Source organism: Biomphalaria glabrata, chromosome 10 (genome assembly GCF_947242115.1).
Source record: "Biomphalaria glabrata chromosome 10, xgBioGlab47.1, whole genome shotgun sequence".
Lineage (NCBI taxonomy): Eukaryota > Metazoa > Mollusca > Gastropoda > Planorbidae > Biomphalaria > Biomphalaria glabrata.
In genome coordinates, this window is record NC_074720.1 from 43113865 (window position 1) to 43137797 (window position 23933).

The 23933-nt window shown below is 40.1% G+C and overlaps 1 protein-coding gene across 1 annotated transcript in view; it reads right to left on the minus strand.

The window, feature by feature from the left end:
* LOC106056813 (ecdysone-induced protein 78C-like) overlaps nucleotides 1-16371 on the minus strand; it is a 31930-nt gene extending 15559 nt beyond the window's left edge. The window contains exon 1 of the mRNA XM_056045177.1: nucleotides 15916-16371. Within this exon, the coding sequence (XP_055901152.1) occupies nucleotides 15916-16342 (427 nt within the window). The 5' untranslated portion in view covers nucleotides 16343-16371. The remainder of the gene's footprint in view (nucleotides 1-15915) is intronic.
* Between the last annotated feature and the right edge of the window lie 7562 nt (nucleotides 16372-23933).

Here is a 23933-nt window from a genome sequence, read left to right on the forward strand (position 1 = left end):
ATTTATGTGGCGGCCTACTGGTTAATTATTCCAACAGTTTGTGGAATACTTATTCATCCCTCGCGGAACACAGTTTGGGAGACACTGGACTACTGAGTGACAGAATCTATAAAAACTAGTTGACATTAATAAAAAAAAAAAAGCGTAACGCTTACAGGCAGACACGCCCATGGCTACCAACAATAGTGTAATAGTTAAACATAATTAGATTCTCGCAGACATCTTTTCCCTTCTTTAAAAAAAAAACATGAACATGCAATGGACCTCATTCACCAATCGTAAACAAACCACATTTAGCCACGTGGTGCTCTATCTCTTCTATATAATTTACGATCTCGTGTTTAATTCATGATGGTTGTCACGTGAACGTTTGTTTCGTTGTTTTCTCAATAAGATCACGTGACTAAATGTTGTTTGTTTACGATTGGTGAATGAGGTCCATTTTGTGGTTTCATTTGCATAAAGAAATAAATAATAATTCTAATAATAATAGAAAGAATAAAATCTATGGCCATATTACCAGATCTTCGGGGCTCGCAAAGACCATCCTTCAGGGAACAGCACCAGGAAAAAGAAGAAGAGGCAGACAGAGAACGCGATGAGAGGACAACATAAAAGAATGGACGGGCCTACCATTTAAAGAGGTTCTAAGGCCAAAGACAGAGAGGAATGGAGAAAGAGCTCGACGAATGATGCATGGTGCCCCCAACTGACCACACGTGTTTTCAGCTCCAAACTTCTGGACACCACTTTGTGACCAGTGGATCAGTCTTGCCACCCACCAGCCAGGGTAAGAGCTCTCTGGTTATAACAACCCGTCTAGATGGCTCTGTCAAAGCCAGGGCCTTTTTTTTCTCTCTCTCTTTTTCCGTGACCTCATTTCGCTGAATTTTAATCAAATTTTAAAGCATGCAACGAATGTTGTGTAGCTCTTCTTTTTTTCTTCTTCTTCGTTTTTTTCCCCCCGGACAGACGTAATAAAGATTATGGGCGAGAGAAGGTGGAAAATCTTGTTATCGATCTGGCGCCCCCCCTCCTTTCCCCCGCCCGAAGTGAGGCGCAGACGTGAAAAGTTTCCCAGAATAGAGGCGACGGAAGAAGAAAAAAAAAAGTTGCAGAATAAAATCATTATTGTTGCAGAAATTGGCCTCCGTGCTGACCAGGTGCAAAACAGAAATGTCGACAAAACTAAATAGGACGATTGGAGAACCATTTAGAAATCCATCATTTGAACTGCGTGTTCGCCTACAAGTGTGCGCGCCATCGCTGGGCGAGACGATCTAGCCTGCATACTATACAAAACAGATCCAAATCATTATTGTTGCAGAAATTGGCCAGGTACAAAACAGAAATGTCGACAAAACTAAATAGGAAGATTGGAGAACTATTTAGAAATCCACCATTTGAAGTGTTCGCCTATATGTGTGCGCACCATCGCTGGGCGAGACGTTCTAGCCTGCATACTATACATAACAGATCCAAATCATTATTGTTGCAGAAATTGGCCAGGTACAAAACAGAAATGTCGACAAAACTAAATAGGACGATTGGAGAACCATTTAGAAATCCACCATTTGAAGTGTTCGCCTATATGTGTGCGCACCATCGCTGGGCGAGACGATCTAGCCTGCATACTATACATAACAGATCCAAATCATTATTGTTGCAGAAATTGGCCAGGTACAAAACAGAAATGTCGACAAAACTAAATAGGACGATTGGAGAATCATTTAGAAATCCATCATTTGAACTGCGTGTTCGCCTACAAGTGTGCGCGCCATCGCTGGGCGAGACGATCTAGCCTGCATACTATACATAACAGATCCAAATCATTATTGTTGCAGAAATTGGCCAGGTACGAAACAGAAATGTCGACAAAACTAAATAGGAAGATTGGAGAACCATTTAGAAATCCATCATTTGAACTGCGTGTTCGCCTACAAGTTTTCGCCCCATCGCAGGGCGAGACGAATTAGCCTACATGCTATACATAACAGATCCAAATACCTTTGTTCAAGATAATGATACTATCGTTTTCAGTTTTTCAAAGTTGTGATTCCATGAAAAAAGACACCAGATCGACGGAATCGCTGAGCCTACCTTTATTATATCTTGTTCGTTCTTACTTGGACCTTAAATTCGAGAGCAAACTTTATCAAAAGTGCAGTAGTGACAATCCAGAAATTTATAGAAATCAGAGTTGTCAACGGCGAGATGAACTTTTTTTTTTTTAAATCTACAAGAAGAAATATGTCCCAACGTTTTTGGTTGAGGGTAGACCAACAACCGAATGTATCGTTCCATAAAAGAATACAAGAATAGTGTTCGAATGACACACGTGTAAATATATCTAAAAAAGAACAACTTTGTGCTTAAAAGATGGATTGGTTGTTCTCTTCCAAACGTTTCAACAGATTTAATACAAGGCTTGCAAGTTTCAATATGGTTTTCACCTTCACCCATACCTTAGTCTGTTGAACCGTTGGGTCACTAAACATGATCTTTCGACCGTCTTCCTCCATTCAGCTGTGGCTTTTGTCTTAAAAAGAATCTCTTCCAGGCCCGTACACTTTTTGATGCTGTCTTCCCATCGCTTTCTTCGCCTGTCTCTTCGTTTTTTCCCGGTACTGAGCCCTGAGGGCCTTTTGATATGGCCATACAGTGTAACTTTGCGTTTTACAGCGGTCAGCAGGTCATCGTGTTCCCCAACTGCCATTATGATCCTGTTCAGAATCTCATCATTTGAGATGAGGTCTTTGTATGGGTATCCTTCTATATAATAACATCCCAATTATATTGCTATGATCCTTTTCTCTGGTTCTGCAGTCAGTGCCCGCAAGCGTGAAAGACTGAAGTGGCCACGACCAACGAGAGCATCAGTCTGATTTAGCGTCGAGGGCTATTGGTCCTCCCAAATTGTTTTGAGCCTTGCTGGTGTGGCCTGTGCAGCTCTGACGTATGAAACGATAGGCTCAAAGGTATTTCAAACTACTGACACTTGTCAGTTTTTAGCCTCCAACACTGACGCTCATTTTAAAACTTTTGTGTTTTGGACGAAGATATGCGTATTTCAGAAACCATAAAAGAAAAAAAAAATCCGTTAGATTAACTAGGACTGGGATTTTGAATATCGGGAACATAAGGCGCCTCCGATTCCACTCAGGTCTACGGGGTATTTGATATTAGTTGGGGAAAAGTAAAATCAGTTGGCCATTGTGCTGGTCACATGACACCCTCGTTAACCGTGGACCACAGAAACATATGTCCTATAAAATACAAAATCTGAAAGAGGGCCTTTACTTACTGGTAGATCTTGTACTGGAAAATACCGAGCTATTACTATTTACGGTTATATAAAGAAAAATGTCATTCAATCTTAAGGAAAACTCGAAAGTATAGCCCACACTCTTAAAGTCATTGATCCAGACACAGAGAGCCAGAGAACGTGTCCTTCTTAAAACTACTAAGATTTTTATGGTCAGCTTTCATTCAATCACTTTTAGCTTTGAATCCTAATCTAATCTTGACAATGTCGACATACTGACTTGGCTGATATTCTACAACTTGTTTTGTTTTGTTTTTGTATGCAAACAACTCAGACATCGTCCCAAAACTAAACACGTCAGACTCGTTTCCTTCAATGAACACGGACCGGCGTACTCTTATCTACAGCAACCTCAGCTTTATACACTTGAGAAAATACTATCATTCAGTAAGAAAGTCGTTCTCGTAGTGACCAGAGACGCAATAGGGAGATTTTAAAGGCCGGGGAGGGGAGGAGGGGGGCAAAAGTGAGCTAAAACTTTTGTGGTCACCAAACAAAAAAAGGCGAAAAACTTGTGAAAGGCATACATTTCATACATTTCTTCGTAATTGGTAAAATTAAAAAATACACTTCTAGCTAAGATGCTTCATGTAGTTGTAGGATTCAAGCGTGATGTCATGAATAAGGGAACAATTAGATCTAGTGTACACCAGTATGTGTAAGTCAGTGTGTGTAAGTCAGTGTGTGTACACCAGTGTGTGTAAGTCAGACCACATATGTTGCATCTTTTTACTAAAGTTTATAAGAACTATTGTGCACCAGTTGATGAAAGGCTGAATGTATTGCACCTCTATAAGAACTATTGTACACCAGTTGATGAAAGGCTGAATGTATGCACATCTCTATAAGAACTATTGTACACCAGTTGATGAAAGGCTGAGTGTATTACATCTCTATAAGAACTATTGTACACCAGTTGATGAAAGGCTGAATGTATTACATCTCTATAAGAACTATTGTGCACCAGTTGATGAAAGGCTGAATGTATTACATCTCTATAAGAACTATTGTACACCAGTTGATGAAAGGCTGAATGTATGCACATCTCTATAAGAACTATTGTACACCAGTTGATGAAAGGCTGAATGTATTACATCTCTATAAGAACTATTGTACACCAGTTGATGAAAGGCTGAATGTATTGCATCTCTATAAGAACTATTGTACACCAGTTGATGAAAGGCTGAATGTATTACATCTCTATAAGAACTATTGTGCACCAGTTGATGAAAGGCTGAATGTATTACATCTCTATAAGAACTATTGTACACCAGTTGATGAAAGGCTGAATGTATGCACATCTCTATAAGAACTATTGTACACCAGTTGATGAAAGGCTGAATGTATTACATCTCTATAAGAACTATTGTACACCAGTTGATGAAAGGCTGAATGTATTGCATCTCTATAAGAACTATTGTACACCAGTTGATGAAAGGCTGAATGTATTACATCTCTATAAGAACTATTGTGCACCAGTTGATGAAAGGCTGAATGTATTACATCTCTATAAGAACTATTGTACACCAGTTGATGAAAGGCTGAATGTATTGCACCTCTATAAGAACTATTGTGCACCAGTTGATGAAAGGCTGAATGTATGCACATCTCTATAAGAACTATTGTGCACCAGTTGATGAAAGGCTGAATGTATTGCACCTCTATAAGAACTATTGTGCACCAGTTGATGAAAGGCTGAATGTATTGCACCTCTATAAGAACTATTGTACACCAGTTGATGAAAGGCTGAATGTATTACATCTCTATAAGAACTATTGTACACCAGTTGATGAAAGGCTGAATGTATTGCACCTCTATAAGAACTATTGTGCACCAGTTGATGAAAGGCTGAATGTATGCACATCTCTATAAGAACTATTGTGCACCAGTTGATGATTTGATTTGATTTGTTGATTTGAGGCACATCGGCACAATTTAGGCCATGTCGTGCCTGCAGTCCCTTAAGGACTACTCTCTCTCTAAACAACAAGGGCCAGATTCTATACAGTAATATAATTAAAATTAAGGTCTATTCACAGTTAAAATAGTAAAGGTAGTAAAAATTTAAATATTTGGTAAAAATCTAATGTAAATAGTGCATGTTCACAAATTCAGAAATCAGATCTTCGTAGATAGCCCCACTTCCCGAATAAAGCCCAGTACCTTCCCAGGGTCGACATTATTAAATAGTGTTTTTAGATTAGTGGCTCTAAAATGTTTCGCCCTGACATCCTGGTATCTGGGGCAATCAACGAGGATATGTTCCACGGTGAGGCGAGAGTCACAGTACTCGCAAAGTGGGGGCTCCTCTCTCTTCAGTACAAAAGAGTGCGTGATGTAGGTGTGGCCAATCCTAAGTCTGGACATGGTTGTGCTACCACGCCTTGTCAGACCCTTAGATGTGGGCCGCCACCTGACATCCGCCACAATCTGCCTGAGTTTACTGTGAGTCTCAGCCTCCCATCGGTTCTGCCACTCTCGATAGGTGGCAGAGGCAATACTTTGTCTCAGGTCCGAGTAGGGAATTTGGGTTCCTGACACCGCATGATTTAGGGCTCTCTTTGCTTCTCTGTCTGCGGCTTCGTTTCCCTCAATGCCAACATGGGAGGGGACCCAGATGAAGGTGACATCCCTACGGTCGGCTGTTATTAGGTCCAACAGCTTCAGGCTCTTATGTACCAATGGGATGTCAGTCTTCATCCGCCCCAAAGCTTGCAATGCAGATTTGGAGTCGGAGCAGATTATAAATTTACTCCTTTCTGATGCTTTTACGGCCATAAGTGCAAGCAATATTGCGTGCAATTCGGCCGTAAAGATGGAGCAGCCATCGGGGAGTCTACGGGAGATTGTTTTGTTCCGAAAGGAGCAGGCACACGCGACCTTTCCCTCCATTTTGGATCCGTCTGTGTAGATGGTGCCACAATCTCCGTAGCTCTCCTGCAGTTCCCTAAAGTGGACTTGTAGTATGCTTGGGTCTGTATTTTCTTTTTTGAAATTAAGGAGGGATAAATTTAATTTAGGTTTATTCATTAGCCAAGGAGGATTCTGAGGGGTTTCTATTTTAGAGATTTGGTCAATGGGTGGGGTTAAATTTTGGATGGGTTCTCTCATTCGAAGGCCCAACGGCTGTATGACGTTAGGCCTTCGATTGTATAATTCTACCTCTGTGGGGTTAAATATGGAGTCAAAAGCAGGGTTTGTGGGGTTGGATTTTAGCTTGACTATATACTGCATTGCAAGCTTTTTCATTCTTATATCCATGGGGAGTTCTCCAGCCTCCACATGGAGACTTGGGATAGGTGATGTACGAAACGCGCCGAGACAGAGACGCAGGGCAGCATTTTGTATTGGTTCCAGTATTTTTAGGTACGACTTCCTTGCTGCTCCATATATTATGGATCCGTAGTCTAGCTTGGATCGAATTAGACTCCGATAGAGCAGCAGCAAGGTATCTCTGTCAGCTCCCCAGTCCGTATGGCTGAGTACTCTTAGTATGTTTAATGACTTTTGGCATTTCTTCTTAAGTTCCTTAATGTGGGGGAGAAAATTAAATTTGGAATCTAAGGTGAGGCCTAAAAATTTTGTAGTTTTCACGACAGGGATCTTCTTTTTGAGTATAAATAGTTCAGGGTCTGGGTGGAGCCCCCTTAGATTACAAAAATGCATACTAACTGTTTTGGAGTCAGAGAATTTGAAACCATTATAGTTTGCCCAACCCTGAATTTTGTTTAAACATAACTGTAATTTCCTTTCTAAGGTGTTCATGTTTTTCCCATAAGTAAGAATGACAAAGTCATCAACATACAAAGAGCACTCTATGCCAGGGGACAGCGCATTTATGATGCTATTTATTTTAATGTTGAACAGGGTGACTGACAGAATGCTGCCCTGGGGTACACCCATTTCCTGGTCATGAGTGTCAGAAGCGGAGTTGCCCACTCGGACCTGAAATTTTCGATCTTTCAGGAATTCCTCCACAAAACGGGGGAGGTGTCCCTTAAGCCCCATAAGCGCCAGGTCACGTAGAATGCCATGTTTCCAGGTTGTGTCATAGGCCTTTTCTATATCGAAGAATACAGCTACTAGATGTTCTCTTCTGAGTAATGCATTTCTAATATAAGCTTCCAGCCTTACCAGGTGGTCAGTTGTTGTCCGCCCCTGCCGGAATCCACACTGGTAGTTTGAGATCACTTTATTCCTTTCCAGGTACCAGACCAGCCTACTGTTAATCATTCTTTCCATGGTTTTGCAGATGCAGCTTGTTAGTGCTATTGGTCGATAGTTAGCTGGGTCAGAGCCGTCTCTTCCCGGTTTAGGTATCGGTATAACTGTGGCTTTCCTCCAGCTGTTTGGGAAAGCGCCTGTTTGCCACACACAGTTATAGACCCCTAGTAGGACTGCCAATGAGGGTTCGGGAAGGTGCTTGAGGAACTGGTAATGGATTTCGTCTTCTCCAGGCGCTGTGTCATGTGACTTGTCCAGCGATTCCCTCAGTTCCTCAAGCGAGAACGGTTTGTTGTAGTCTTCATTGTTCTCTGACCTGAAATCAATGGGGTGTCTTTCCTCCCTGGTTTTGACTTTTTGGAACTCTGGCGTGTAGTGTGCAGTGGATGATTTTTCTGCTATTGAGGATGCAAGGCAGTCAGCTATTTCTCTGGGGGACGTGACAGTTCGTCCTTGGTTTTTCAAATGCCCTATTGCATTTGATTCTTTCCCTTTGATTCGCCTTACTGCCTTCCAAACCGCTCTAGCAGAAGTTTTGGCATCCAGACTGCCGACAAAACTTCTCCAGGAATTCCTTTTGGCTGACCGTATGGTTTGTCTAGCCTTTGCTCTAGCTATCCTGAATAGCTTTAGGTTTTCCTGGGAAGGATTCTTTATAAATGCAGCCAGTCGTTTTTTCCTATCACCAATAGCACTTTTGCAAGCTGTATCAAACCATGGTTTGCTAGGCCGTTTTGGATTTGCAGAGGTTAGGGGTACAACTTTCCTGGATATACTTAGTAGCTTGCTAGCAAAGGTATCAGCTGGGTTCTGTTCATGGAGGATATTTTCTGTGATATCCTCAGAGCATCTTTTTTGGAATTGTTCCCAATCGGCCTTATTCAGTTTCCACCGCTGAGGTCGTCCCAATGAAGGGAGATTGTTAGTAATGATGATTGGGAAGTGATCACTTCCCCGTAGATCATTGCTAACTGACCATTTAAAATCGTCCAGAAGTCCGGGGACGCATACGGTGAGGTCAATGCATGTGAATGATCCAGTTCCTGGGTGCAAGTAGGTCGGTGATGCATCATTAAGTATGCATAAATCATGTTGGAGGAAGATATCCTCCAGCATACGACCTCTTGTGTCGGTATTGTTGGATCCCCACATGGTGTTATGGGCATTGAAATTCCCAAGGATTAAATAAGGCCGGGGGAGTTGTTTCAATAGGTCCTCCATGTCTGTTCGGTTTAATGGAGCGCCTGGTGGTAGATACAGGCTGCAGCAAGTGATAACCTTGTGAAGGGTTATCCTAGCTGCTACGGCCTGTAGTGTGGTCTGTAGTTCTACCCTCTCATGGGGGATGCTATCCTTCACAAGGATACAGACTCCACCTGATGCTCTCTCTGCATCCTCAACATTCTTGGTGTAAGCACGGTAGCTTCGGAAGCTGATGCAATCTTTTAGAAATGTTTCCTGTAAGCAGACAGCTACAGGAGTCTCAGAGTCCATCAGTAGCTGCATTTCCTCGTAATTGGCCTTGAGGCCTCTACAATTCCACTGTACAATTCTGGAATCCATGGCTTATTCTAGATGACCTACTTGGAGCTATTTGGCCTTGGGAGGCCCCCGGAGGGGTTTCCCTTTATTCCAGTGACCTTGGTATTTTTATTCTTGGGTTTGGATGGAGAGGAGGACAACCCCCTTTTGGGGGAAGTCTTTCTCTCTGGAGAGGGGAGATCCCTCTGGTTAGAGCGGAGGTTATTTCCTCCTCTCTCACCTCGGGCATCCTCTCCGCTTTGATTTCTCCCCTTAGGGAGTTGGTCAACCTCTAACTCAGTAGAGGTTGGGGTGTCTGGCTGGGTTCTCTGAGGAGAACCTGTGTCAGACATGATGTCTCCGGGTTCTCCCGGAGTATTGGTTTTGACATGCTGCTCAGTCTCCATGCTCTCATCAGCGAGCACAGAGAACCTGTTCTTTAGCATGACAACAGGGCTTTCTTGTTTCTTCAGAGGTGTGTTCTTTGGCGGTGTTTTCTTCTGAGTTGGGGGAGGAGGAGGGGGTGGTGGGGTCAATGTGTCCGTCTGTGTGGCTATGGATCTTCCTTTCTTAGCAACAGCCTGGGCGTAGGTCTTTGTCAAGCCGAATTGGCCCTTGGGTAGGGCCAGTACAGCCGATTTCGCCTGGCTAAAGGTACATCCGTTTCTTGCCTTGTACTCCTGCACGGCAACCTCCTGTTTCCACACAGGGCAGTCCTTGGAGTAGGCTGAGTGGCCAGCTTGACAGTTTGGGCATTTGAACTGGGCTGTGCAGCCCTTGTCCTCATGACCCTCTCCAGCACATCTGGCACACACAGTGTTCCTCTTACAGACTGCCGCGCCGTGTCCATAACCCTGGCACTTAAAGCACCTCATGGGGTTAGGTATGTAGGGCCTCACTGGAACTCGTAGGTATCCTGCCTTCACATACTCTGGCGGTGTCCTAGTTCCGAATGTGAGGATAATAGTGGCGGTTTTGACCTCCTCACCCTCCCTGCGCCTGGTAATGCGCCGGGCATGGGTGACTCCTTCAATGCCCTCCACTATTTCCTTCTCGGAACATTCCAGTAGGTCCCTAGAGCTGATTACACCTCTGCTGGTGTTCAGACTCTTGTGTGGCATGACTTCCACTTGGAGTTCACAGAGTCTTCTGCATCTTAAAAGCCCATCAGAGTGTGTCTTGCTGTCTACTTCTACAAGGAGTTCCATTGTTTTGTGTAGCTTAGACACACTCTTGGGCTCTCCCACTACTGACTTGAGTCCCTTATAGATAATAAAAGGGCTCAACTTGGTCAGGCTTTTTCCCTCCTCTGTGCATCTAACCACCAGAAATGATGGCCAGGTGGCACAGCTTTTTGGGACCTCCTCTTTTTTATCGTCAATTCGTCGTTTCTTGCCCAGACATAGGTCTGGGGCAAGTAGTTTTGTGTGTGTTTTTTTGTCCATATATATTTTGGTTAATTCGGCACCTGTGCTCCCCACCCGCCATCGAGTCCAACAAGGGGACGGGCCATTCGGATGTCCAGAATGAGCCCGCCAGGGCTACACAGGTGCTATACTCAGTCAGCTGCTACATCGGACATGTGTCCGATACAGCAGCTCCCTGATTGACCCTCCAGCCACCGCCCTCCAGCATAGGTCGACGACCTATGCTGGTAGCTCGGCATGACCAGCCGGTTGACCCAGAGCGGGCCATCTGGGTCTCAGGTCTAGGGGAACTTGGAGCCAAAGTATTGTGTTGTTGTGGTTTATCCTCAGATAGCCACCACTCAAACACCAGGATCTCTTTATCCCCCCTTACCCGTCGCAGTCCACGGCAAACGGACTGGTCTAGGACGTAGTGAGAATTTAAAGTTAAGGAGACAGTGTGATGATCAATGAAGGCAGACTTAGGAAAAGAGGAGGCAGACACAATGATAGAAAAGAAGTAGGGCACTTTTGAGCTCCAAAAGTGCTAAGGAAAGAGGAGCGCAGTTTAACGTCATGTCTCGGGACGAACCAGTTGATGAAAGGCTGAATGTATTACACCTCTATAAGAACTATTGTACACCAGTTGATGAAAGGCTGAATGTATGCACATCTCTATAAGAACTATTGTACACCAGTTGATGAAAGGCTGAATGTATTACACCTCTATAAGAACTATTGTACACCAGTTGATGAAAGGCTGAATGTATTGCATCTCTATAAGAACTATTGTACGCCAGTTGATGAAAGGCTGAATGTATTGCATCTCTATAAGAACTATTGTACACCAGTTGATGAAAGGCTGAATGTATTACATCTCTATAAGAACTATTGTACACCAGTTGATGAAAGGCTGAATGTATTGCACCTCTATAAGAACTATTGTACACCAGTTGATGAAAGGCTGAATGTATTACATCTCTATAAGAACTATTGTACACCAGTTGATGAAAGGCTGAATGTATTACATCTCTATAAGAACTATTGTACACCAGTTGATGAAAGGCTGAATGTATTACATCTCTATAAGAACAATTGTACACCAGTTGATGAAAGGCTGAATGTATTACATCTCTATAAGAACTATTGTACACCAGTTGATGAAAGACTGAATGTATTGCATCTCTATAAGAACTATTGTACACCAGTTGATGAAAGGCTGAATGTATGCACATCTCTATAAGAACTATTGTGCACCAGTTGATGAAAGGCTGAATGTATTGCACCTCTATAAGAACTATTGTGCACCAGTTGATGAAAGGCTGAATGTATGCACATCTCTATAAGAACTATTGTGCACCAGTTGATGAAAGGCTGAATGTATGCACATCTCTATAAGAACTATTGTGCACCAGTTGATGAAAGGCTGAATGTATGCACATCTCTATAAGAACTATTGTGCACCAGTTGATGAAAGGCTGAATGTATTGCACCTCTATAAGAACTATTGTGCACCAGTTGATGAAAGGCTGAATGTATTGCATCTCTATAAGAACTATTGTACACCAGTTGATGAAAGGCTGAATGTATTGCAACTCTCTATAAGAACTATTGTACACCAGTTGATGAAAGGCTGAATGTATTGCATCTCTATAAGAACTATTGTACACCAGTTGATGAAAGGCTGAATGTATGCACATCTCTATAAGAACTATTGTGCACCAGTTGATGAAAGGCTGAATGTATTGCACCTCTATAAGAACTATTGTGCACCAGTTGATGAAAGGCTGAATGTATTGCATCTCTATAAGAACTATTGTACACCAGTTGATGAAAGGCTGAATGTATTGCAACTCTCTATAAGAACTATTGTACACCAGTTGATGAAAGGCTGAATGTATTGCATCTCTATAAGAACTATTGTACACCAGTTGATGAAAGGCTGAATGTATTACATCTCTATAAGAACTATTGTACACCAGTTGATGAAAGGCTGAATGTATTACATCTCTATAAGAACTATTGTACACCAGTTGATGAAAGGCTGAATGTATTGCACCTCTATAAGAACTATTGTACACCAGTTGATGAAAGGCTGAATGTATTACATCTCTATAAGAACTATTGTACACCAGTTGATGAAAGGCTGAATGTATTACATCTCTATAAGAACTATTGTACACCAGTTGATGAAAGGCTGAATGTATTACATCTCTATAAGAACTATTGTACACCAGTTGATGAAAGGCTGAATGTATTACATCTCTATAAGAACTATTGTACACCAGTTGATGAAAGGCTGAATGTATTGCACCTCTATAAGAACTATTGTGCACCAGTTGATGAAAGGCTGAATGTATGCACATCTCTATAAGAACTATTGTGCACCAGTTGATGAAAGGCTGAATGTATGCACATCTCTATAAGAACTATTGTGCACCAGTTGATGAAAGGCTGAATGTATGCACATCTCTATAAGAACTATTGTGCACCAGTTGATGAAAGGCTGAATGTATGCACATCTCTATAAGAACTATTGTGCACCAGTTGATGAAAGGCTGAATGTATTGCACCTCTATAAGAACTATTGTGCACCAGTTGATGAAAGGCTGAATGTATGCACATCTCTATAAGAACTATTGTGCACCAGTTGATGAAAGGCTGAATGTATTGCACCTCTATAAGAACTATTGTGCACCAGTTGATGAAAGGCTGAATGTATGCACATCTCTATAAGAACTATTGTGCACCAGTTGATGAAAGGCTGAATGTATGCACATCTCTATAAGAACTATTGTGCACCAGTTGATGAAAGGCTGAATGTATGCACATCTCTATAAGAACTATTGTGCACCAGTTGATGAAAGGCTGAATGTATTGCACCTCTATAAGAACTATTGTGCACCAGTTGATGAAAGGCTGAATGTATTGCATCTCTATAAGAACTATTGTACACCAGTTGATGAAAGGCTGAATGTATTGCAACTCTCTATAAGAACTATTGTACACCAGTTGATGAAAGGCTGAATGTATTGCATCTCTATAAGAACTATTGTACACCAGTTGATGAAAGGCTGAATGTATGCACATCTCTATAAGAACTATTGTGCACCAGTTGATGAAAGGCTGAATGTATTGCACCTCTATAAGAACTATTGTGCACCAGTTGATGAAAGGCTGAATGTATTGCATCTCTATAAGAACTATTGTACACCAGTTGATGAAAGGCTGAATGTATTGCAACTCTCTATAAGAACTATTGTACACCAGTTGATGAAAGGCTGAATGTATTGCATCTCTATAAGAACTATTGTACACCAGTTGATGAAAGGCTGAATGTATTACATCTCTATAAGAACTATTGTACACCAGTTGATGAAAGGCTAAATGTATTGCATCTCTATAAGAACTATTGTACACCAGTTGATGAAAGGCTGAATGTATTACATCTCTATCAGAACTATTGTACACCAGTTGATGAAAGGCTGAATGTATGCACATCTCTATAAGAACTATTGTACACCAGTTGATGAAAGACTGAATGTATTGCATCTCTATAAGAACTATTGTACACCAGTTGATGAAAGGCTGAATGTATGCACATCTCTATAAGAACTATTGTACACCAGTTGATGAAAGTCTGAATGTATTGCATCTCTATAAGAACTATTGTACACCAGTTGATGAAAGGCTGAATGTATTACATCTCTATAAGAACTATTGTACACCAGTTGATGAAAGGCTGAATGTATTACATCTCTAAAAGAACTATTGTGCACCAGTTGATGAAAGGCTGAGTGTATTGCATCTCTATAAGAACTATTGTACACCAGTTGATGAAAGGCTGAATGTATTGCAACTCTCTATAAGAACTATTGTACACCAGTTGATGAAAGGCTGAATGTATTGCATCTCTATAAGAACTACTGTACACCAGTTGATGAAAGGCTGAATGTATTACATCTCTATAAGAACTATTGTACACCAGTTCATGAAAGGCTGAATGTATTACATCTCTATAAGAACTATTGTACACCAGTTGATGAAAGGCTAAATGTATTGCATCTCTATAAGAACTATTGTACACCAGTTGATGAAAGGCTGAATGTATTACATCTCTATCAGAACTATTGTACACCAGTTGATGAAAGGCTGAATGTATTACATCTCTATAAGAACTATTGTACACCAGTTGATGAAAGGCTGAATGTATTACATCTCTATCAGAACTATTGTACACCAGTTGATGAAAGGCTGAATGTATTGCATCTCTATAAGAACTATTGTACACCAGTTGATGAAAGGCTGAATGTATTACATCTCTATAAGAACTATTGTACACCAGTTGATGAAAGGCTAAATGTATTGCATCTCTATAAGAACTATTGTACACCAGTTGATGAAAGGCTGAATGTATTGCATCTCTATAAGAACTATTGTACACCAGTTGATGAAAGGCTAAATGTATTGCATCTCTATAAGAACTATTGTGCACCAGTTGATGAAAGGCTGAATGTATTGCATTTCTTTATAAAGTTGAAGTTTATTTTTCAATTCGCGTATGTCATGTACTGAAAAATTTAACACTACCACAGAGACATTCTTTGATGGAGAGTACAGATGACTTTTACATCATCTGCCCTATAGGACCACAAGGTCTGAATGGGGAACTTTACTTTTACTTTCTTACTTACCATATAACATCACCATTTTATGGTGAACAAGATATAAATAGCTCAACTTGTTTTAAATTATCCAGCATACAGAAGAAAGGAAATGCTGATAAGTTATATTTAAATGTTCTTTTTTTTCCCTTCTAAATTTTTTTTTTTTTTTTGCACTTTTAAGCATTGCAAAATCAAATTTTACTAGTACTTTTTTCTTAGTTGGCAACATACAAGTTCAATTTAGCATCCTTGACATTGTTCAGTCTCTTGTGAAAGCCCCCAGTAGTAGCTTTTGCAGCAGACTAACTGCTAACAAAACAAAATTCTTAGACCTAGTGCCGCTGCATTTATGTAAATCTGATCATGTAGTGTTAAGTAATAACATATTTTCTCACATATAACCTGCAGGTTACACATGTTTATACACACCGATGGCAGCTGTGTGGGGTAAACAAAGGTGTGGGGTTAAGACAACTTATTTTACTCAAATATAGGTGTCTCTTTATATCTACTACAGTTTGCTGTGAGGTTCTGAAATGTACATTGGAAATCTTTAAGAAATTCTCAACCTCAAGAAAACAAATAGTAGTGATGCAGTAGAGAATTTTTAATAGACCTGTAATCAATTGTGATCAAAGAGTCATGTGCAGGGGTATGCAAGGGTGTGGAATGTGTGATTTTGTTTTTACTTATTTTGTGATTTCTGCGGAGTATGCATGAGAAAATAAGGTACTCAAACCAAGTGCTGCTTATAGAAGCAAGAAATACTTACCAAAATGATCTTTGCTGCTATGTCCCTGAGTAGTTGATGGTCTTTCGCTTGGACTGGATGCTTCTCTGACTGGAGCATGTGAAATTTGGTCAGGTGATGTTGTGGACGATGGCAAGCCATAAACACCTACACTCTGATCCTCCTCACTCGGCACAGTCTGACCAACCTGTGACGCAAGCATTGAAGCACAGCCGCTGCCTGATGGCCTCTCTGTTGGTAAATTGTATCCAGAACATTCTGCAGCCATGTAGGTCACTCTCCTAGGGTTTTCATGAGCCACTAAGGAGCTGCCTGAGCTTCCTGCCGACATATTGGCCGAAGTCATTGAGCTGCGCAGAGAGGAGGAGGAGGAAACTGCAGACGACAGAATGTTGAAGGAGGGACCCTGGCCACAAGGAGTGCTGGAGCCAGGGCCATTTGAGTCCATGGTGTCCTAGCGCCCCAGAGTACAGAGACACCACCCTGGAACATAAAAGAATGATGCTTAAAATTAAATATTTCTATTAGTAATTCAGTGGTATTTGACACAAATAAAATGTAAATTTGAACTAGTGACCTAGTGGCTAGCAGGTAAAGTAAAAAACAAAAAGAGTAAAGTTTCCCCTTTCAGACCTTGTGATCTATGGGGCAGATGATGTTAAGGTCATCTGTTTCCTTGGGCCAACGGTTAATAAGCAGGGTGCTATGTGGCCAGCACAGCGACCAACTGCCTTTACTTTCCCCAACTAAAGTCAGGTACCCATTAGAGTTGGGTGGACTCAGGGGCGCCCTAAAAATCCCGAAATTCAAATCCCAGGCTTCACCAAGATTTGAACCCAGGACCCCAGGTTCAGAAGCCTAGCGCTTATTCATTCAGCCACCGCACCACCCGCTAGCACCAAGATTTGAACCCAGGACCCCAGGTTCAGAAGCCTAGCGCTTATTCATTCAGCCACCGCACCACCCGCTAGCACCAAGATTTGAACCCAGGACCCCAGGTTCAGAAGCCTAGCGCTTATTTATTCAGCCACCGCACCACCCGCTAGCAGGTCAGATAATGTAAAATTTGGCTTAGATTCAAGTGGTCTTTATAACAAATGATGTAATGTTTGCCTATTTTGACATTTTCTTTACTTTTTATCTATCAGATGCAAAAATTTCAGTTACTTTTGAGTAGAGATGGGAAACGAACTGAACCTGAACTGGACAAACTGAACTCCAACCTAACGACCGAACCGAAGCCGAACTTTAAAACTGATCATTATGGACACAAACAGAACGAACTGTCTTTACCTTGACCGAACTGAATCAAAGATTTTGCAATATTTTTTAAGCAAGAAAAAATAAAAACTTAGTTCCAGTGAGAAGATTTGACAGTTATTTTAATTTTTGGAAAACTCAGCTGGCTCACTTTGGGTTGTCTTCTTTTGATTCACCGCTAATGGTACCTTAACATGTAATATTTGTGTGTTAATGAAAGGGGAGAGTCAAAGAAATTAAAAGTAGACTCCCAATGTAGAGACTACCAGGAAAAGTGGATAGATCTTTGCCTTTTTATGTAGCACGAAAATAGGCCAATATTTTTTATTGGTATAGAGATGTTGTGGCTGTTTTTATTAAAGAAAGTAACTTTAAACAGCATTATGAAATCAATAACATAAAAATATTGAGGCATTCTTAGTTTGAGCCACCAAGAAAAAATTACTAAGAAACGTCTAAAGATTAGAGGATTGACGAGAATATTTACCTAGAAGGGACAAGAAAATGAGTCAGCGGTAAGGGAATGTTACATAGTTGCTCACATTTTAAGTAGTGAAATGAAACCTTTTTTTTTTGACATTCAGTAAATGCTTTAGAGGGGACTACTATCAGTGATGGAAGAAATGTGGCATGAAAATAGGAATGCAGTTGAAGCCGCCATTAGTTCCGACATATCTGATAGCCTTCTACAGCTACTTGTTAGCAGTACAAAAAGCAATTTTTAAATCACAGAGAAGATATCTGCTATGAGGAACATGCATTGGGACCACCACTGCCGGTTCAAAGAAGTTTCAGACATCATGGAGGAGGAGGCTTCTTCCTTTGGGAGAAATTATTGTGAGTGACTACTGATACCGCCAGAAGTATGGCTGGATGACATAGCAAAATGGCAGCAAGAGAAAAATTGTCAAATCAAACGGAACCTCTGTGGCAAGAAGCTGAATCAGGCTAACATAGGCGCCTTCTAAATGAAATTGCAACTCTTTATTTAGCTGGCGGAAAGGGACAAAACCATTTTGGCATATTCGCCTCACAGATGAGCATCAAGATTCAGTGCAACTTGGTGCAGTGGGATCTTCAAAAGTTGGATTTGGATAAACTTCCTACATCCCATGAATTAGTGTACATATTATATTCACATGGCAGGCGCGTGACTTAGTGGTAAAGCGCTTGACTTGGGATCCGAGGGGTCCCTGGTTAAAATCCTGGTGAAGACTGAGATTTTTAATTTCGGGATCTTAAGATCGCTTCTGAGTCCACCAAGCTATAATGGGTACCTGACATTTGTTGGGAAAAGTCAAGGTAGTTGATCGTTGTGATGGTTACAGGACACCCTCGTTAACCTTGGACCACAGAAATTGATGACATTTACATCATCTGCCCTATAGATCGTAAAGTCTAAAAGGGAAATTTTTTTTAGAAATTATATCCATGTGTTTCTAATAAAAGTGCTTTATTTTATGGGTTGTTGTTTTTTTTGTTCTTTTTTAAAGAATCTTTACTGTTATGTGGCCCACAAAACGAGTGTTGGAAATTAAAGTGTCCCACCTGCCGAATAAGGTGTCACATCACTTTTTTATCTAATTAATAACTGAATTAAACAATATTACATGTACCTAATAACATAATAACATAACATTGAACCGAACCTGATCCCAAACTTTAGACCTGACTGAACCGAAACTGAACTTTACTCGTCATCAAACCGAACCCGAGCTTAAATCTGACGGAACCAAACCGAACCCGAACTTTAAAAGTTGGGTTCGATTCCCATCTCTACTTATGAGTGAAACTAATGTGAATGTATATTTTGTTTCTATAGTTATAATGTAATGTTTTTTTAAGGCAAAAATTGTAAGACAAATTTCTTCAAGGATAATAAAGATAATCATTAAAAGAGAGCTATTTTTTCGCTAGAAACTATGCTGTGCCAGCAATGACCTGCTAAGTACCGTAAAAAAAAATGCAAACTTAAACTCTAAGGCTAAGGCATTTCACAAGAAGGTCCTCAGGGCGCGCAAAGACTTTCCTTCAGGGAAAAGTACCAGGATAAAGAAGAAGAGGAAGACAAAGAAATCAAAGGGAAGACAACATTAAAGAATGGTCAGACTTATACTATAGATCTACTTAAATCTACTAACTACTAATCAATCTACTATTACTACTAGATCTAGATCTACTGTAAAACTTACTAGATCTAATCTAGGTCTAGAATAATCTAGATCTAGATGAAGAATAGATCAGTTATGTGCAGTAGATCACAGGATGGCCTCCTTAAAAATAATGGTGAATATGGCAATATATGCAAATTATAGGGTAAATAATGAAATTAATGAATATCTGATTCTGATCGCACTATCATGACTATCACAGTGGACAATATCCACGTCCACGACACATGCACCCAAGCCTTGAATACAGAATAGTATTATTATAATTATACTGTGGGCTGGGCTTTAATATATAAACATAGTTGCCTTTTCAGACTTTTCTACATATGATCTAGATAATTGAAATGACAAAATCATCCGATGTGACAATGATCACAATCATGGAATCATCATATCATGATGAATTTGAATGAAAGAACTCAGAACTAGACAGATCTACATTCTAGTAGATTATCATGATGATATTACTAGAATCTAGATCTAGATTACAATCTAGATCTTGAATATTCCATATAATCTTGATCTAGACCGTCTAGTAAACCCCAACCCTAACCCGCACAACCACTATTCTAGATCTAGATCATCTAGACTCGAAATCTACTCTGATCTAATGATATCTCTGAGCTCTAAAGAGCCTAGATCTATTCCAGATCAAAGACCTAAACACTCTGTTGCAGTGCTTGCCAGTCGACACAGTTCCAAACTAGGTCAAGATGGAGGCGTTAAAGTGTAAATATAGATCTATATCTATATAGTCAATATAGATCAATATAGATCTATATATTTTTTAAGTTAAGGATAATCCATAATTAATTACGTCTGCGCAAAAAAAAATGGTTATCGGGTCAAAGTAGAAGCCTAGCTTTAGCACTTCAGGCATTAAGGGGTATAGTTATTATGAAAAAAAAAAAGGCAATCATTTATAAATAATTTATTTTATGTCATTAATAAATTAAATAGCAACACACGGCTGCCTGCATGCATGCACTTTTTTCTGTCCCGAGTTTGGACCTTGCCCGCCAACTTCCCCTGTCGCTCAGACTAAGCTAATATAGATTCTTCATTTGAGAAGCAAAAGAAACTTAAAACAAAACAACAACTCTATGTAATGGGCTATGCTGCTGCAAATGCAAGTAAAAAATTATATATATGTCAGACGCAAATAGTAAAATTTGTTTTTGTAAAAGAAGTTACAAAAGTTATTTTTCTATAAAAGAAGTTACGAAAGTTATTATGAATGTATATGTCTGTGGTATGTCAGGTGAACCATGGATGAACGAATAATCGTGTGAATGAATTGTCGGTGAACGAATTGACGTGGAGCCGGCTGGCAAGAAGGAAGAACTCCTCGATACTGTGAAGAGACGAAAGCTGAGCTGGTTTGGTCATTTTGCAAGACATGAACCAATATCAAAAGTCATTCTTCAATGTACAATGGAGGGAGCATGAAGAAAAGGTGGCTGGAGAACATAAAAGAATGGACCTGCCTCTCTCTCTTGATATCCTGCTTAAAACAGCTGCTGATCGGGAAAAGTGGAAGGATTTGATTACTTGAACTGTCACAGTAGGGCCTACCCCTAAAGTAAAGGGACTAATTAAAATAGAATGAAATCCATAGAAGAAATATTGAGAACCCCCAACGTCGTGAAAAATACATTTGTTAATAATAATAATAATAGTAATCTTTATTGTCCGTATGGAAATTGGTCTTACAATTTGTGCATTACACCAAACAAAAAACATTATAACTATAAGAAACCAAAGTGTACATTCACACCAGACTCACTCATAATTTACATGTGACAAAGTTTATATCAGATTGTTCTTATTTAATGATTTGTATCTCTTTTATGATGGTAAAATCACAAAATCCTGACACAAAGGGTGATTCTTTATTTCGAGGATCTTGTTAGCTTTTTTTTTTATAGATGTTTGTCTCAAACAACTGATCAAATGGGGTTTGTTTTTTGCCAATGATTTTACCAGCAGCATGTAGGATCGTATAAAGTTTATTTTTAATGCTCAGATTGCCATACCATTGCAGGCAGTGATATTGAAACTTAAAATATTGCAGATGTGAGCGTGATAAAACATAGCCAAGGCCTTTTCGCTAACATTAAACGAGGACAGTTTTCTTAGTAATCGTAATCTTTGCTGCCCTTTTTTGCTTATATAGTCAGTATTTGCAGTAAAATTACGTTTATTGTCTAGAATAGTAGGCCTACAAAGGTATTTAAAGGTTTGCACTATTTCAATGGTCTCTCCAGCTACAGAAACAATTTCATTTTCCTTCTTTTCCCAACGAAAATCGATTATCATTTCTTTGTTGTTGTTTTTTACATTTAATAATAAAAAAAAATATTTTTACAGTAGGCCTATTCTTCAATGTGTTCTATTTCTTTGAAATACTCATTTACGTCTGAGCTCTCAGAGAGCAGGGCAAGAAGAGCCGCATCATTAATAAATCAATCTACACAATTGTTTGTATGAGTGGCGCTTCTTTAACAGAACAAAAAATTATTTTCGTTTTTTTCTTACATTAATAAATCAATCTACACACTTGTTTGTATGAGTGGCGCTTCTTTAACAGAACAAAAATTAAAAATTAAAATGTTATTTATTTTCAAGAGCAAAAATAAATTAAAGGTATGGAAAAATGTTAGAGTAGATTTTGGAAGAGAAATTGAAATCTTTTTTTTTTCCAGACCTTGTTAAAACACAAATTGAAAGCGATGAATATTTTTGAATTGCATTGGGATTTTATAATTGTGAATATCTTTTTAGTGCACCCGAAAGGGAAAAGGCCGCTAATATTTGTGGTCTGATCTGTAAGGAAAGATGTTAAAATTTGCGCTCCAAAATAATAAGGCTTTGTCTTCGAGTCGGAAGATTAATGAGGAATACAGTATTTCCCGTGGCTGCGCAGCCCCAGCTGTGACCTGCATATTTTGCCACATCCAGGGCAAGCATAACCATTGTCCGCAGGTGGTCGATTTAGTTTTTCTTTTCGTCGTTTGCGTTTGTCCTCGGCAGCAGATTTTTCTTTTGGTCTCAAATGTGTATATATCCCGCGGCCTTCGTGAGTGACCTCCAGCTGTCTCGTTCCGACGCCGCATGCAGTCAGGTGCTCTCTTCTATGTCAGCCAAGGAAAGTTGACACCTAAGCTGGTCTTTGAAGCGTTTCCGTGGGGCGCCTCTGTTACGTCGACCACCTTTTAGCTCACCAAAAAAGACTGCCTTTGGCATACGTTCGTCTCCCATACGGGATACGTGCCCTTCCCAGCGTAACTGACGGACCAAAAGAAGTCCCTCTATACTGTCCATACCGGCGTTCGAAAGGACATCGCTGTTTGTAGTGCGGTCTTGCCACCGTATGTTTATGATGGAGCGCAAGCTTCTTTGGTGAAAGCGTTCAAGAAGTCTTAGTTGTTTTTTTATATAGTGTCCATGTCTCAGAGCCATACAGAAGGGTTGAGAAAACCACCTCCTGGTAGACATTGATTTTTGTAGACAGGCGGAGCGATTTGTTCTTCCAGACTCTCGCCTGAAGGCGTCCAAAAGCGCTACTAGCCCTGGCCAGACGGTTATCAACTTCCCTTGAAAGTGAGGCGTCATTTGACACTATACTACCTAGATATGTGAAGTGGTCTACCACGTTAAGGGGCTGTCCGTTTACTGTGATCCTTGGGGCTGAGTATGTTTCATTGGGTGACTTCTGGAACATGACTTCTGTTTTCCCGAGGTTTATAGATAGACCGAAAGAGGCGGCAGCGTATGCAAATTCGTTTACCTCTCCATGATGCACTATAAAATAGAGATGTTCTTGCAAATTCCGATATAGACAGTGGGCAGGGTACGTATCGCGTAGGCCTATGCGAAACGCACGTATACCAAAGGCAGTTTTTTTTTTGGTGATATTTATTTTTATATATAAATCTTCAAAGCCAATAATACGCTAATTTAAGCCTTTTTTTTTTTTATAAAAAACAAAAAACGACTGGATGCGAGTTTTTCAAGACTGTTGGGGCACTAAGAGACTTTCTGTTAAAATCGCCATAAATGTACAATGACATTTAGAACTAACAGAACAAATAAGCAATCCATAGGACTGGAAGTCGCTTCCCAATCGCTCGATTTCGTCATTGCAAATATGTTTCCGAAATGAGTTCTGATAAATATCAATGTTCATCAAATTATTCAACGGTGCGAGGCTCGGTTACCAGATACTTAATTTGGTAAGCAATCTTTCGTCATTTAGTCTTGCCTAGATCTATAGATAGTGCTAGACTAGTAGTAGTCTCTAGACTTCAATAAATAGTCTATAATTATAAATATTAGACTAGATCTATCTATCTAGATTTATATTTCTAACTAGATTTATCTAAACAAAAAGTAGATGGTACTATCTAGATCCAGACTCTTTATAATGGCTATATAGATCTAGATCTAAAAGTGTGTAGGCTAGGAAGTCTTTTGAAGTCTATTCTGACTATTCATATAATCATGATATTGTATTTCTATCTACATCTATATCTAGATCTTAGACTATAGATTTACTCCTTAGTCCGCCTTAGAATACTTAGATTTAGATCTAAGATTAGCCTACCC